At 39.8% G+C, this 15,075-nt stretch overlaps 1 protein-coding gene across 2 annotated transcripts in view; it reads left to right on the top strand.

Moving 5' to 3' along the window:
• The window catches only part of cdh15 (cadherin 15, type 1, M-cadherin (myotubule)), a 34,197-nt gene that overhangs the window by 15,103 nt on the left and 4,019 nt on the right, over positions 1-15,075 (top strand). The window contains exons 1-11 of one of the 2 annotated variants that reach the window (XM_057340857.1): positions 2,099-2,232; positions 9,222-9,386; positions 9,698-9,853; positions 10,406-10,550; positions 11,841-12,022; positions 12,127-12,255; positions 12,338-12,523; positions 12,603-12,841; positions 14,195-14,337; positions 14,434-14,667; positions 14,772-15,011. In XM_057340857.1, the coding sequence (XP_057196840.1) occupies positions 2,182-2,232; positions 9,222-9,386; positions 9,698-9,853; positions 10,406-10,550; positions 11,841-12,022; positions 12,127-12,255; positions 12,338-12,523; positions 12,603-12,841; positions 14,195-14,337; positions 14,434-14,667; positions 14,772-15,011 (1,870 nt within the window). In that variant the 5' untranslated portion in view covers positions 2,099-2,181. Of the gene's footprint in view, positions 1-2,098; positions 2,233-9,221; positions 9,387-9,697; positions 9,854-10,405; positions 10,551-11,840; positions 12,023-12,126; positions 12,256-12,337; positions 12,524-12,602; positions 12,842-14,194; positions 14,338-14,433; positions 14,668-14,771; positions 15,012-15,075 lie in introns of those variants that run through there. The other variant, XM_057340941.1, reaches the window with a different exon arrangement.

The following is a 15,075-nucleotide window of genomic DNA, read 5'->3' as shown; positions in this document are numbered from 1 at the left end:
AGAGAGAGAGAGAGAGAGAAAGAGAGAATGAGAGGAGAGAGAGAGAGTAGAGAGAGAGAGAAGAGAGAGAGAGAGAGAGAGAGAGAGAGAGAGAGAGAGAGAGAGAGAGAGAGAGAGAGAGAGAGAGAGAGAGAGAGAGAGAGAGAGAAGAGAGAGAGAGAGAGAGAGAGAGAGAGAGAGAGAGATAGGAGAAGAAAGATAGAGAGAGAGAGAGAGAGAGAAAGAGAAAGAGAGAGATAAGAGAGAGAGAGAGAGAGAGAGAGAGAGAGAGAGAGGAGAGAGAGAGAGAGAGAGAGGAGAGAGAGAGAGAGAGAGAAGAGAGAGAGAGAAGAGTAGAGGAGAGAGGAGAGAGAGAGAGAGAGAGGAGGAGAGAGAGAGAGAGAGAGAGAGAGAGAGAGAGAGAGAGAGAGAGAGAGAGAGAGAGAGAGAGAGAAAGAGAGAGAGAGAGAGAGAGAGAGAGGCTCTCTCTCTCTCTCTCTCTCTCTCTCTCTCTCTGTGTGCTGAAGTGAAGGGTTGTTTTGTGAAGAGATCGGCTCCAGCCAGCTGTTGTTCAGTGTGACAGAGACAGGTGCTGTACATTCATACACATATTTGCTCTCTCACTCGTCAAACCACCCAGTTCCTTAACAACCGCATCACTTCTCTGCTCTTATTTCATACAACCAGTCAAAACTGTTGAATATTATGCAGTTTTAAATTAAAAATACAAAAATGATATTTCTCCTTTGATGTTTTGTGGTGTAAATATTTGGAACGGTAACTGAGCGTCCATCAATAACGCAGAGAACATAGAGGGCGCTTGACCCCATCCAGCTCCCCGGCCATTGTTTGTCAATCCACACTGAGCGGCAAAAACAAAGAGTGAAGAATAAACAATGTCTAAATCATTCAGTCAAAACAAGACCGACTCTCCCAACACTTATGTCATCAAAGAACCTCTTAACACCGTACCTCAGGAGATTTGATGGATTTCTCTCTGTAGGTGTTTCTCTTAAAATGTGTTAGGAAAAATAAAAGCGTGAACAAATGAGACTGTAATTGTTGAAATCCATGAAGAGTATGGAGGTGTAAAATGAATGCAGATTGTAGAGGTCAAATCATCTGGATTTGGGTCAATGTGATGAAGAAAGTTCTTCACTAATATGACTTTTGATTGCAGACAAATTTGATTGACAAATCTGAGCTCAGTTTGAGACATCGTTGACATCTCTTCTGAATCTCTAATGGAGACATTTGGGAGATTTCTGACTCTTTTTGCCTCCATAAATGATGCTGGAAGACATGCGCACATGTTTTTCACCACGACTGACACCTACTGTTGCTCATTGATACCTAAGTAACATGAATCATCGTGAGAGGCCTTGCGGTCTTCTCCATCTGTGCAGGAACATAACCTGTATGTGGACGAACGGAATGTCGGCTGCTGTACTGAAGACCTAGACGATATCACATGACCGGTCGCTCAGTTCGAAGTGAACGCAAACATGTCCATAAGCATAAGCAGAGCTCATAAGCAGAGCCGACAGATGAAGAGAGAAGTGACTCTGCACTTGGCTCGTGTGCATGTCTTCAGATTTGGGTCCTGAAGCATCACACACTGTGAGATTTCATCTTAGACATTTATCAGCCAGAAATTCAAATTATTTTTGTGTTCATGCATTTCACAAACAGCTGTGGCAGCTTTGGCTTCACATTCCCATGCACTTCTGTTGCGCAAGGGATTGTGGGTAACATTAGCAGAGAAAGCTTTGCATAGATGTACACTTTTGGCATTCTGCTTTCAACATTTTATGATCCGAGTCACGCGTTCCACAAACTGTTCGGGGATGCATATGCAAATTTCATTCTGTCTGTGTCTTTCTGTTTGCGGTGTTTGTTTCATTCTCTCTGTTCAATCTTATTTTCACCCCGTGTTTTATGTTTTTGAAGTTTCTATTCCACTTTGAATGGATGATATCTCAGGCTTTTTAAGCTGGTTGTGGGGTGTGTCTGTGCCATGGGAGAGCCATGTGGGGGTTGAGAGCGCAGACGGCCCTGCACACATGTGCTGTCACTCAAACTCAACCGCTCAAACTGAGACTGTGAGGACGGAGAGATTCCAGCAGCTCACAGACGCCCGTGTCGCCCGCAGCAAACTTTGCTTTTGAGTTTTACAGATCTGCGGTGGTTTGTTGTGGTCAGATGATGAAGGCCGTGGTGCTCCTGGGTGTTTTGATGGCTGTTTTGTGTCAGGTGAGCTGAGATTTACTTTATTTTACTATGGGTGCATGCTGGTAAACTTCGACTTCTTAACCGTTTCTGTGTTTCTGTAGGCCATGAGAGGGGGGGGGTGTTACATGTATTTTACCATTGAGTGTCTTAAAAGAATTATGCTTAAAAATGTATTTTCTTAGTCTTTTAAAAAAAAAAAACATTTTTCCTGTTTTAAGCAAAAACATAAAAATATTTGATTCAGTATCTCTGAAAGCAATTTGGGGGGGAGGAGGTTGTGTAGTTGAATTTATTATTATTAATAATACTGAATGAAGAAATGGTGCAACACTCACTCTTTCTAGAAAAAGTATCAAATTGTACTAGTTATTTTTTCTAGAAAGAGTGAGTGTTTATAATAATAATGAAAAAACTTTCAAGTTTTTAAGACTGTATTATCATTTATATTTTAACTTTGAAAAGTTAATTTATAGTCATTTTTAGGTTTGATAAATAATAGGTTTAAATTTTAAGTATGCAAAGTTTTTCAAAGTTATTATTGTATATTATTATTATTATTATATATTATTGTTGTTGTTTTTATACTTATGTTGTCTATATTGATTATAAATTAATTTTAAAATAATATTATTAATATTTATTTGCTAAGATCAGCATATAAAAAATTAACTGGAAACATTGAAGAATTGTTTTATTTTAAACTAATAAAAAGTTTATAAATTGCAAAGGACAGAATTGGTCAGTATTGCATTATTTATTGTATTTTATGTTATATCTATTAATAAGGTTCAGGGTTTTTAAGGGGTTACAGTTTGCGACCCGGTGCACATGTGCTGAAATCATCTGTAATGACAGCTCATGTTTAGTAATTGATTGTTAACTTTCTTTGTTTTCTTTCGCTAACCCTATATACCAGCCATCAGAGGTTTCATACTGCCAGATCTAAACATGTGTCATTTCAGATAAATGAAACGATGACTGATCATGAATAATATTAAGAGAATGCAGCTGGTTTGAAGCTCGTTTTGACATTTTGGTTTTATGACTCGCTTTGGTCTCAAAAACAATGAATGAGAACCTAAACAAAGTCACACCGCCAGAAACATTGACCACAATCAGAGATCACAACTGTTTATATGTGAAAGAGAACGCAGATTGTGGAAATGAATGATCTGTCCTGTGTCGGTCCCCATAGGGAAGTTTTTCATCATGCTGTGAATAAACAAGGAAAGATTTTCCGTTGGCCATTATAGTAACTCTATTTATCACCAACTGCTCCAAACTGATATGTGATTGTGACTTGAAGTGGATGTTAGAAGGAATCATGGCCTTTGGATTTAAACTGACCCAATTTTCAAAGCATTAGTCATTTTTGCCTTTAGTTGGGTTCTCTTTTATAGAGGAGACAGAGATTGGTAGTGTCATTTTCTATTATAGGTGATGTATCCTAAAAGTGTAATTTAGTGATTTATATATTTTGCCAACACTATCACAGGGTTTTTCCTGGCTCAAAATGAGGCGGAGTTGGTGCCATCCTGATCTTGTACACACACACGTAAGGCCTACCGTACCTTTAAGTGGCTTAACCAAAGTGACTTTGAGTTTGACATATTAAAAGTTCTAATAAAATTAGATAAAAATGACAATTATTAAGTTATATAAAACATTACTTTTATTCAACCAAACAGAAATGTTTTTTTTTATTAAATAAAGCTTTTTTATCATTTCAACTAACTTTTCAGCCCACAATAGCCAAATGAATCAACTAAATGTCTTTCTAAATGAGCAAAGCTCATTCACATCTTGCATTATCTGTGGTTCACTTTAAATGATTCAAGGATCTCTTATATTCGCTAGTGACTGAAAAGTTCAATAGTTTAAATGAATCTGTTCAAATGAGTCATTCGTGTGCGAGTCGTTCTGAACGCAATGTGCGTTCATACTGCGAACTCGCTGTGTACAGTATACACTGATTCAACGATCCAACTGCACAGCTAAAGACATTACAATGATGTACGTCATGTTAATTTAATAAATTTCAAGAAATTAAACGTACTTGGATGCAAAACAAACAGCCGTGAAACACAGGCTGGCTCTTGTTCTGCAACTCTTTTTAGCGCCTCAGTGTGCTGATAACGAAACAGCGCCTCCACTGTGGCATAATGTCGTAACTGCAGTTACAAATGACTGATAAATGCACGCAGCATTTCTTGTGAAGACTCGCAACATAATTCTGGCTAGAGCCTGAGGCGGCACGACATTTGACGGAGGCGGCCGCCTCCAATTTCTCTATGCAGGAAAAACCCTGTATTAGTATTCTGTGTACCATTCATGTGAAGTCAGTGTGTTAGGGTGCATTGATAAAACTGTATGTCAGTAGTGTCGGTGTGGATGTATTGATGGTTTATGGTTGAATTATGAAGACGTGCAGCTGTTCCCAGATTCAGCCTGAACACCATTTGTCTTGCATGGTAATCTCTCCTGCGGAAAGAGGAGGCGTGACCGTGCAATGAGCAAAATCTGTTCATAAAGCAGCCGGTGTTGAGTTCATGCCCCGTTCCAGCTGGTGCTACTCAGATTTACAGATATCTCGCTGTTTACCTCCGTGCCATTTTTACAAATCAGTGTGTTCACGTTGTGTGTTGTTGTGAGAACGTGCGCTGCAGTGCCTGACCTGTGATCTGCTTTCTATAAACTTGCAGAAGGAAACTGGACAGGGCTTGTTCTTTAGATCATGTTTTAGTTATTTCATGTTTGAACAGACATGACATGACATGACATCATTCAGGCTTAGGAGGTTTGCTAACAGGCAAATGCCTGATTGAAAGCAAGATGTGAGAATTCTGATGGACTTGAAACAGAGAGAGAGAGAGAGGACCTTGAACACAAGGACGTAGTGACACAACAGAAAATCTCCACCTGTGTGACCTCTCTGACCTCTCAGGCATTCTGACATGCACCGCTGTTGATCTCTCTCTCTCACTCTATTTTAAGAGTTATTCCCCATAAAAGAAAAACCACAGATGAGATCTCAATTATTTATTTTAGACATCAGTGAGATCAAATGGAGAGCACATGGAAACTTTTGCTTAAAGGGATAGTAATGTTGTCATTTTTACTCACCCACATGACGTTCTACACGTTTTAAGACCTCCCTGCATCTGCAGAACACAAGTAAAGATTTTCCTATGACATCCGAGAGCTTTCCAGGCCTCTTCATAGACATCATGGTAATTCTCTCTGTCAAGGTCCAGAAAAGTAGTTAAGACATCGTTAAAATGGTCCATCTGATCATAGTGGTTCAATCGATTTTTTATGAAGTGACGAGAAACCAAAATAACGACTTTAATCAACATTCTTCTCTTCACTGTGAGTCTCCGACGTGCGTTCACAAGACCACCACATTGCATGCTCCATGCAGCGTTCGAGCGCGCACCCCAGATGCACATGCGTCATGGTGATCTTGTGATGCATGCATGAGGTCAGACGCATGCGCCATGCTGCGTTTGAGCATGCAACCCGGATGCGCAAGCGTCGTGGTGCTCTCATGAACGCTTGTCGTAGATGTCATCAAAAATATCTTTATTTGTGTTCCCAAGACGCAGGGAGGTCTTAAAACGTGTAGAACGCAATGTAGGTGAGTAAAAAATGACAAAAAACATATTTTTGGGTGAACTATCCCCTTTAAGTCTCACCTGCGTCTCATGTATTTCCCCTGAGAAAAAGAGACCGAAATCTCAGAAATGTCTCTGTCATTCGAGTTTCAGAAGAGATCTCAATAATGTCTCAAACTGAGCTCAGATTTGTCAAGTCTGCAATCAAAACTCAATATTATTGAAGATCTCAATATGAACATTTCTCATCAAATTGACCCAAATCCAGATTATTTGACCTCTACAATCCACAATCATGTTACACCTTCATACTCTTCATGGATTCAACAGTTCTCTCGGTTGGCTCTGTCCCTTAGCAACATTAGGAGAAACATCTGAGACCGATAACCAGGATTTAAAGGCAGTCCATGGGACACAGGCATAATTTGTTTCACACTCACCCGTCAGAAATGTAGCATATCTTATTCTATTAGTCACGGGCCACACCATCAGTGCCCGTGCTTCAGAACAGCTGACCCTAACACATGTGCATGGCCTTCTGGGAATGGCTTACTCCGGTAAAAGTGGGGCTAAACTGGGTTAAATGTGACACAGGGAGGAACAACTGCGTCCAGGAATGTTGTGGAAGAACTAAAAGCACTAAAAGACGACTCTGTCTTAGTCATTCATAATGTCATGAGAAAGCTGTACGTTATAGTGGGTATAAGGTTGGGGGGCTAAAGCTGGCAGCTGTTGTCTCTGGGGGTCTTAATATGAGGGTCAGATCATTTTCAGATGAGCTCTTTCTATGAATACACGTTTTATATACTGTTCAGTGTTCACATTACTCAGGAGACGTAATGGAGCTCTTAGGGGACGTCTACACAGGCTGTGTTCTTGCATCCGTTTGCAATGTTTTTCATAGCTTTGACTTGAAAGAATTTGATAAGAAATGTCCTACAGTGCATGTGAATAATAGACTCGCAGAAGGATGTGTGGGGGGTAAATAATGAGAGAGGTAATGTAACTGTGCAGCTCTGTTAAAGGCATCAAGGGACCCCGGTGAGAGGCACACGTGACCACCCAACTGACTTTAGTCTTCAGCACTGGGGCTAAACATCCAAAATCATCTCATGAAAGCTTTTAAAAATCTGGTTGATGACATTTGATTGAAACGCGGCTGCCCATTAGAAAGCCCATATGAAATCGCATTAATATCTTAGTTATTTGTTTGGTGTTCATGTTTGTTGTGGAATGCAGGAGTGTGTGTCATGTAGTATGGAGACTTCAGCCGGCTCTAAGATTATCCCGTGCATGCCTGTGATGTCTGACATTCTGCACATGCTGCTCAGAGGACAGAACCAGGAGAAAATCTACTTGTGACACGTGTGATTGTTGTGTTATTAGTTGTGTTATAAATTAGCACTGCATTCTCATATCAAGAAAACGTCTTTCCCATGGACACCGTCTGAGAACAACTGACGGTGAACAGTACATGGTGGTAATGCGAAATAAAGTTGAGGTTCTGGTGAGGAATATTTACAGCTTATTTAGAAGTTGACCTTTGACCTCAGTCAGGTGCGGAGTGAGACATAAAGGAGCGTGTGCTTCACAGAGACTGTGGGTGGGAATGCCGAGCTTGTTTCTTTACTAAACAGCTGCGTGCGTGCGTGCGTGCGTGTGTGTGTGTGTGCGTGTGTGTGGGTTTGTATGGTCCTTTAGAATAAATATATGAACGCAGTGTGGTTATATTTCTATGTAAGTATCAGTTGGTGTCTGTAAAAGAGAGATTTAAAAGGAAAGGGGAATGAAAGAAATGCGGCCACTTGAAAACCTCATTAGGGATGGTGGGAAGCTTTTCTTTGATCTGAGGTCAGCACTGCAGCCGACATCACCATGACAAACTAATAGAAAACCGGGAAAAACTATTAAGCACATTTACATGATTTCATGCTATAGTGTGTAAGAGGTTTAAAGTGGAAGTGCAGGTTAGTTACACATAGTTAGAGAATGAAATGTACATTCAGTAACGATGTATAAAGCAATTCCTTCTGTAAGGGCTCATGTACTGGCAGCCGGTTGTTATCGCAGAAATGAGCCGATCAGGACCTGACGCGATGCGGAGGGTCTTGTTTCACACTGAAGGGGCTTATTTGGTGATAACAGCCGGCTGCTTGTACATTATCCCGCTTATTACACGCCTACTTGCCACATGAGAAAAAAACTGGACATAAAATGTGAATTGGAAATTATTAGCTCATTTTTACCGAATGCAGACCTTCCGCGAGGAAAAGCCGTTTAGTTTCGGTTTTAAGGTAAGAAACGACGTTCAAACGTCACGAACAGGCAATTTGGTTTAATCATTTGTAAATATAATGTCATGTATGTTATTAAAAGACGTATTTATAATTCATTTTTGTGTAATATTAAACTGCCCCTCTCAAAATGATTTGTAGCATCCGGGTTACAGGGTGTTATTAGTTTTGAGCGGTTGTTATTTGAAAAGAACAACACTTGGAATGTCGCGAATAGCCAATCAGAATCAAGCATTCAAATGAGCCGTGTAATAAGTATGTATAAAATATAAATGTATGTAACTTTTTTTATTATAAATTGAAATTGAATTTATTTATTATTTGCATATCTTTACATGCAACCATTTTATGATTTAGTAACAATAAGGTCATATTTTGTTAACATTAGTAATTGCATTAGCAATGTGTCATTTTTAGAATTTATTCATATTTGTTAATGTTAGTTACAACTTTTGGTTTTTAAAATGTATTTTGTAAATGTTAAAATGAACAATGACAAAAGATGATTAAAGTCCTCGTGAACCGGAAGTTGCGATCGTTTTTACTTCCGTATTCTGACGCAGAAAACAGAATTTCGAATGAGAAAAAATAGTGGGCGTGTCTTGTTTTTTCACGGCGATTTGATTGGCTGTATAAAAACAGCCGTTGCATTTTGAAATGGGGAGGTTGAAGGGGAGGAGTCAACGGATGCTCCGCCCAAGCCGTCTAACTGACGTCATTTGAGATAGATAGTCCCTTAAGGGCGGAAGTGCATTTTCAGATTTAAAAAGAGAATGATCCACATTGATCAACTATTTACAATAAACGCTGCAATATTTCGTGAAAAAATAGGCACTGTCATTTTTATTTCACTGGGACTTTAAATGCTGTAAAAGTATTGTTTATTGTTAGTTTATGTGAACTAACAAATATAACCTTACTGCAAAGTGAGTTTTAAATCATTTCCATGTCAAGCAGCACTTTTAATTACCTTTGTGTATGAAATGTGTTACATAAGTAAACTAACCTTGCCTATTTGTATAATGTGTTGAAAATAGAAAGCTGAGGTGCTGCTGTAGATCATGTGTGTGTGTAACTGAAGATCACTTGGGTTTTATTGCAGGTGTGCGGTAGTAAACAGGTAAAGCAGAGAGATCTAAACCCAGCGGCGCTGTATCCATGGCTACACAGGAGCGCAGGTACACAGGTCCGAGTGAAGAGAGATTGGATCATTCCACCCATCAGAGTTTTGGAAAACAGCAAACAGGTTCCTGAAGATCTGGTGCAGGTACACAAACAGCCATCAGGTCACTGTAAAAGATATCATATTCATATATCAAGTACTCCGAAAATGTGTTTAGACCTATAGACGGACTTCAGTGGATACCATGGACAAGCAATATTTTTAGAATAAAACATTCTGTCCTGTAGACTTTACTGAACATGTGGACCTCGGCAGTAAAGTATAAAACACTCACGGCATATGTGTTTGAACACACGCATGCTAAATATTATCTGGTAAAGCACGAAATACAGTCCTCTGAAAGAGAAAAGCTGTTTACCATGTGTCTTGAACACGTTCCACCTGCACTTTTACAGATCAAATCTGACAAGATTTTCACCGGGGAGGTGATATACATGCTGGAGGGTCCCGGGGTGGATCAGGACCCCAAAGGCCTCTTTGAAATTGACGATAAAACGGGATGGATCAAAAGTCAAATGCCACTGGACAGAGAAAAACACAGGAGCTTTAAGGTAAACGTTAAACGGACGTGCATCTGTTTTCAATATATACATGTTTCAAACAAAGCCACTGGACACTAACACTGTATGTCAGTGGTTCTCAAACCTTTTTGTTGTAAGGCCCCCTTTGTGTAGAATGCATTGCTTTGCGGCCCCCCAAATAAAGACTTATAATCTTAAACTTAGAATTTTAATTAAACCAAAAACATATTCAGTTATACAGTGCTGGAACATCAATTCCTTTGGTTGGTGGTCTTATTTTTTTTATGTTTGATTGCATAAAATCTATGATAAATTTCTCTATTTCATAAAATGCCACAAAATCTGTGGCCCGCGGATCCATCTTCGGGCCACGGCCCCCAGTTTGAGAACTACTGCTGTATGTTATTGAATAAAAGCAAATGAATCAGAAACCAAAATATCAAACTAATAAGATGATTTATCTAAGGATAGCACAAGCACACTTGTTTTGTAATATTGTACGATCTCGAATGAGTTCAATGAACCTTTGAAGGATTTTTGCGTTCTGAATAACCTACGTTTCTATACTGTATACGTCCTCAGCTCAAAGCCTTTGCACTTTCTCCCAGTGGAGAGAGATTGGAGAGTCCCACCACCATTGAGATTTATGTTCTAGATCAGAATGACAACAGACCTGTATTTACACAGAATGAGTTCATCGGCACAATCCCAGAATTCTCTGTTCCAGGTAAGATATAAGATATGTGTATAACAATATGGGCATCATCCACTAGAGGAGTTTATTACGTAGAGATTTGTAGACATGATTGTAAAAGACGAACGTTTCTTCATTCCGGTTTTGTTATGAACACAGTTAGGACTGATAACGAGAAAGAGAAACGATTGTTTGGCTGAATTTTCAGACTTTGACATTTGATGATTATGTACAGTATTTAAGGAAAATAGATTTAGTATTTACAGTATTTACACTGTGTTCTGCAGTTATCATATTTGAAGCTGTCTCATCTCCTCATGCGCTCAAAGTGTGATGGAGAGACAGCGCTGATTAAATATTTAGATTGAATTTTGATTTAAGATTTGAGTTGGATTTTACAAGAAGGTGCATTAAACAATCGCTCAATACATGCGCAAATAACTCTGCAGATTTAATCTTCGTGCTAATGTGGATCTTTAACGGATATGTGGTCAAATTAAATGTGTGTGAGGCATTAATGCTTATAATCGTTTTTATCAATCTTAGTTTCTCACCATTTGTGTCACCCCTCGTCTCCAGAATGTCCCGTCAAGTTTTTTTTGAATAAATCCCATCTTTTGCGTGGGAAGTGGCGTACGCCTCTTTCAGGGCCTGCTTTGTGCACACGCAACGGTTCTAAATGAGACCCCTGGAGATTTGATTTGATTGAAGAATCAGCTTCAGTTTTAGTTCTTAAATTTGTTTTTGTTCCTAAATACACAAAAACATTTGTTTGTGACATAAGTAGTGATTTTTCACTTCTTTTAAAAAAAATGTATATTATTAGTTTATTTTATTAAGTATACTTAAGAACGGGTTAAGTATATTTTAGGTATGTAATATTAATATACCTTCAAGTGTACTATTTCGATCCTGCTTGGGATTAAATTGGCTCATTTTTAGTACGTATATGAAAGTATACTTTTTAGTATTCATTAAATGAACAGTAGTCAACTTTGACTACACAACTAGTGTACAACTATCTTAGAAGTAGGCTATACATAAAACATAGACCACTTCACATCACTGGTCCAGCAGCACTTCCGGTTTTATTTATATTTATTTTTTTGTTTATTGTTCTGGACCAGCGGTTTCTGAAGTGGTCTATAGCACTCAAAAAGCAGACCGAAAGTATACTTTATTATTGTAAATAAAAGAAGTCATTAATAGCTGACAGCATACGTTTTGGAAACTGTTTGCTTAAACTTTGCCTTTAAGTGAGGCAGTCTGTTTACACGACAGGAAATGACATCACCTTGTTGTTGTTGTTTTTTTCCTGCGCAGGTACTTCAGTCATGCAGGTGTCAGCAGTAGATGCTGATGATCCTACGACGGATAACGCAGCTCTGAGTTACTCCGTCATTGGCCAGGAGACCGTCCCACCCAACAGCATCAACAAGACCATGTTTGGCATCAACAACAAAACAGGAGTCATCTACATACGAGACGTGGGGCTAGACCGAGACGTGAGTTTATACAGAAATGTTGATCCGACTGCCGAAACCGAGACGAACGGTAACAAGCTGCAACGTGACCCCGTGACCTCAAGTGATGTGTGCTGTGTTCTCAGGTGGTGCAGTCTATTAAGTTGACTCTGCAGGTGGCTGACATGTCTGGAATGGGTCTCACCTCCATCGGCCGCGCCATCATTACTATTTCTGACATTAACAACCACGCTCCGAAATTCCAGCCTGACCAGGTATGTAGCAGCCGAGGCCGATTGCAAAAACATGTGCGCTGTGATGTTCTTTGAAGTTCATGTTACGGTTTTGTGACGGCAGTATAAAATGTACGCGCTGGAGAACAAGCACATCGCGGAGGTGGGCAGGATCAATGCGACGGATAAAGACCAGAGAGGTGGAGTAAACTGGAAAATGATTTACAAAATCTCAAGCGGAGATCCCGCAGGACACTTCAGTGTCCGCACAGACCCCGTGACCAACCAGGGCATCATTTCTGTGGTTAAGGTGAGATTACTGCCGCCTTCGTTTTGGTTTCCGCCTTTCGCTCTCAGCATCGCAGTAAATCCTCCGTGTTGTCTTTCAGCCGCTGGACTTTGAGTCTCAGGTGGAGCATCGGCTCACTGTCACAGCTGAAAACGCAGTGAATGTCAAAGGTCCGTATGAGCGAGTACAAAGCGCCACAGTCACAGTCACTGTGGTGAATGAAAACGAAGCCCCCGTCTTCTATAAAAACCCCATTAAAGTGTCTGTCGCCGAGTCTGCCGTTCCCAGCACCGTCCTCGTCTCAGACATCGCACATGATCCGGATAACGCCAAGCTACGGTGAGACCGGCTTCGTAAAACCTTGTGTGATTTTAAACCTGTATGACTTTATTTTTTCTGTAGAACACAAAAGAAGATATTTTGAAGAACGTCGGTAACCGAACAACACTGACCCCCATTGGCTTCCATTATGTGGACACAAAATGACAAAAAAAATCTCTAAATGTCTTCTTTTGTGCTCCACAGAAGAAAGAGTCAGAGACATGTTTTGAATCACGTGAGGGTGAATCTCAAACCATGAAATCTCAATCAACAGCATCAATAAAGCCAAACACTAAGGGGCGGTTTCCCGGACAGGGAGAAGGTTAAGCCAGGACTAGGCCTTAGTTAAATTAGGATATTTAAGTCATTTTTAAAAACATAATTTACCAAAAAACATTACTGGTTTGCATCTTGAGACAAAACAATCACACAGATATATTTTAAGATATGCCATTGCAAGTTGTTTTCGATCAAGAAACTTCTAACGTTTAAGTTAGTCTGGGACTAGCCTTAAACCCTGTCTGGGAAACTGCCCCAAAAACACGAATACTTTTTAATATTCACCATCTACTCGAACATGTCGCAATGCATGCTGGGATCTTTCAAACCCTTGTTTCATGTCAAATTGTTTGTTTGACCATTGAAGAAACACTTGAGTGTCCAGTTCAGAAAATAATCTGTGTTTGCAACATGTTTAGATGAATCTTACTGAGAATACATGAACCAGTACATTTACTCCTCCTACGAAGTCATTTTAGGATCTTTACTGTAACATTTTTATTTTTTTATTGAATTAAAAATAAAAAACATGTCAAATTCCCTTACAGAAATATACTTTTACAAATATATTTCATAGGTATACTTGGGCAAATGTCAAGTATATTTTTATATAGCTTAATATAGTTTATTATAATTATTAGTACCGGTATACTTGTAAGTATACTATTTCAGTACTACTTGCGACTGAATTGACTCTCTTTTTAGTTCATAAAAGTGTACTTTTAAGTATACACAAGTATACCTCAAAAGGCTCCATAAAGAACCTTTAACATCTGAAGAAGCTTTCTGTCTCACAAAAGGTTCTTCGTGGCGAAAAAACGTTCTTCAGATGATAAAAAAGGTAAGAAAGAGATGATTCTTCAAGAAGCTTCGGCTGAATGCTTCTTCTATGGCGTCGCTGTGAACAACCTTTTAAGGCCCTTTTTTTTAAGAGTGTACTGTAACTGTAACGGTAGTAGCTTCTGAGTACCGAGAAGTACATAAAAGTATTCCTTTTTTTATTTTCAAACCTAAAATCTCAACATCTGATCAGATGTCATTTGATATAAAACAACAGCATTCTTATGAGACGGACTCCGTATTTTCTCTCAGGTATGAAATCATTGAGGATCCCGAGAACTGGCTTTTTATCGACCACGCTACTGGACAGATCTCCGTCAGGAGAACCTTCAACATCCGCTCCCCACATGTCAAGAACAACATCTACTCGGCCGTCGTAAAGGTCATAGATCAGGGTGAGAACGTCAGACCTGAGAAACCTGAAGACCGCACTCTACTGTAATAATAATAATAATACTACTAATAATAATGATGATGATGTTTCCTCACAGATGCTGATGGGGTGTTCACGACAGCCACGCTGGAGGTCACTCTTTGGGAAACCAACGATTACGCACCCGTCCTGATCCCCTCCAGCGGGACGGTGTGCAGTGATCGAGACCGAGATAAACTGGGTCTCCTGCTCAGCGCTGTGGATCAGGACATGTCGCCTCAATCCGACCCCTTCACTTTTTACATAGTGGACCAAAGCGTGGCCGTCAACTGGACCATAATAACTCTGAATGGTAAAACATAAGATGCACATTGTGCGCATTTCATTTAAACGCAAACAAATGCGCGATGTTGTGTTTATTTATATGTCAATTCATCCTTGTGTGTTTATTTCCAGAGACGCACGCTGTTCTTCAGCCACTGATCGACATCGAGAGCGGCGAATTCTCCGTTCCTGTGGTCGTGTCAGACTCTGGTTCTCCTCCGCTGTCCTCATCCTCTCTGGTTAATGTCACTGTGTGTCCCTGCGATAGTTTCGGAGACTGCAAGAGCTTCACAGCAGCCATGTTTGGCACCAGAATGGGCATAAGCTTCATTGCTCTGATGCTCATTATGGGCAGCGTCGCTCTTCTGTTGTGTAAGTAAATACATTTGGGAGGATCTCAGGATCTTCAGATTGTACAAGCATCATGCGTCAGATA

Source organism: Triplophysa rosa, linkage group LG1 (genome assembly GCF_024868665.1).
Source record: "Triplophysa rosa linkage group LG1, Trosa_1v2, whole genome shotgun sequence".
NCBI classification, from domain to species: domain Eukaryota; kingdom Metazoa; phylum Chordata; class Actinopteri; order Cypriniformes; family Nemacheilidae; genus Triplophysa; species Triplophysa rosa.
Note: the sequence above shows the minus strand (reverse complement) of the source record. Positions and strands in the feature narration are given on the sequence as shown.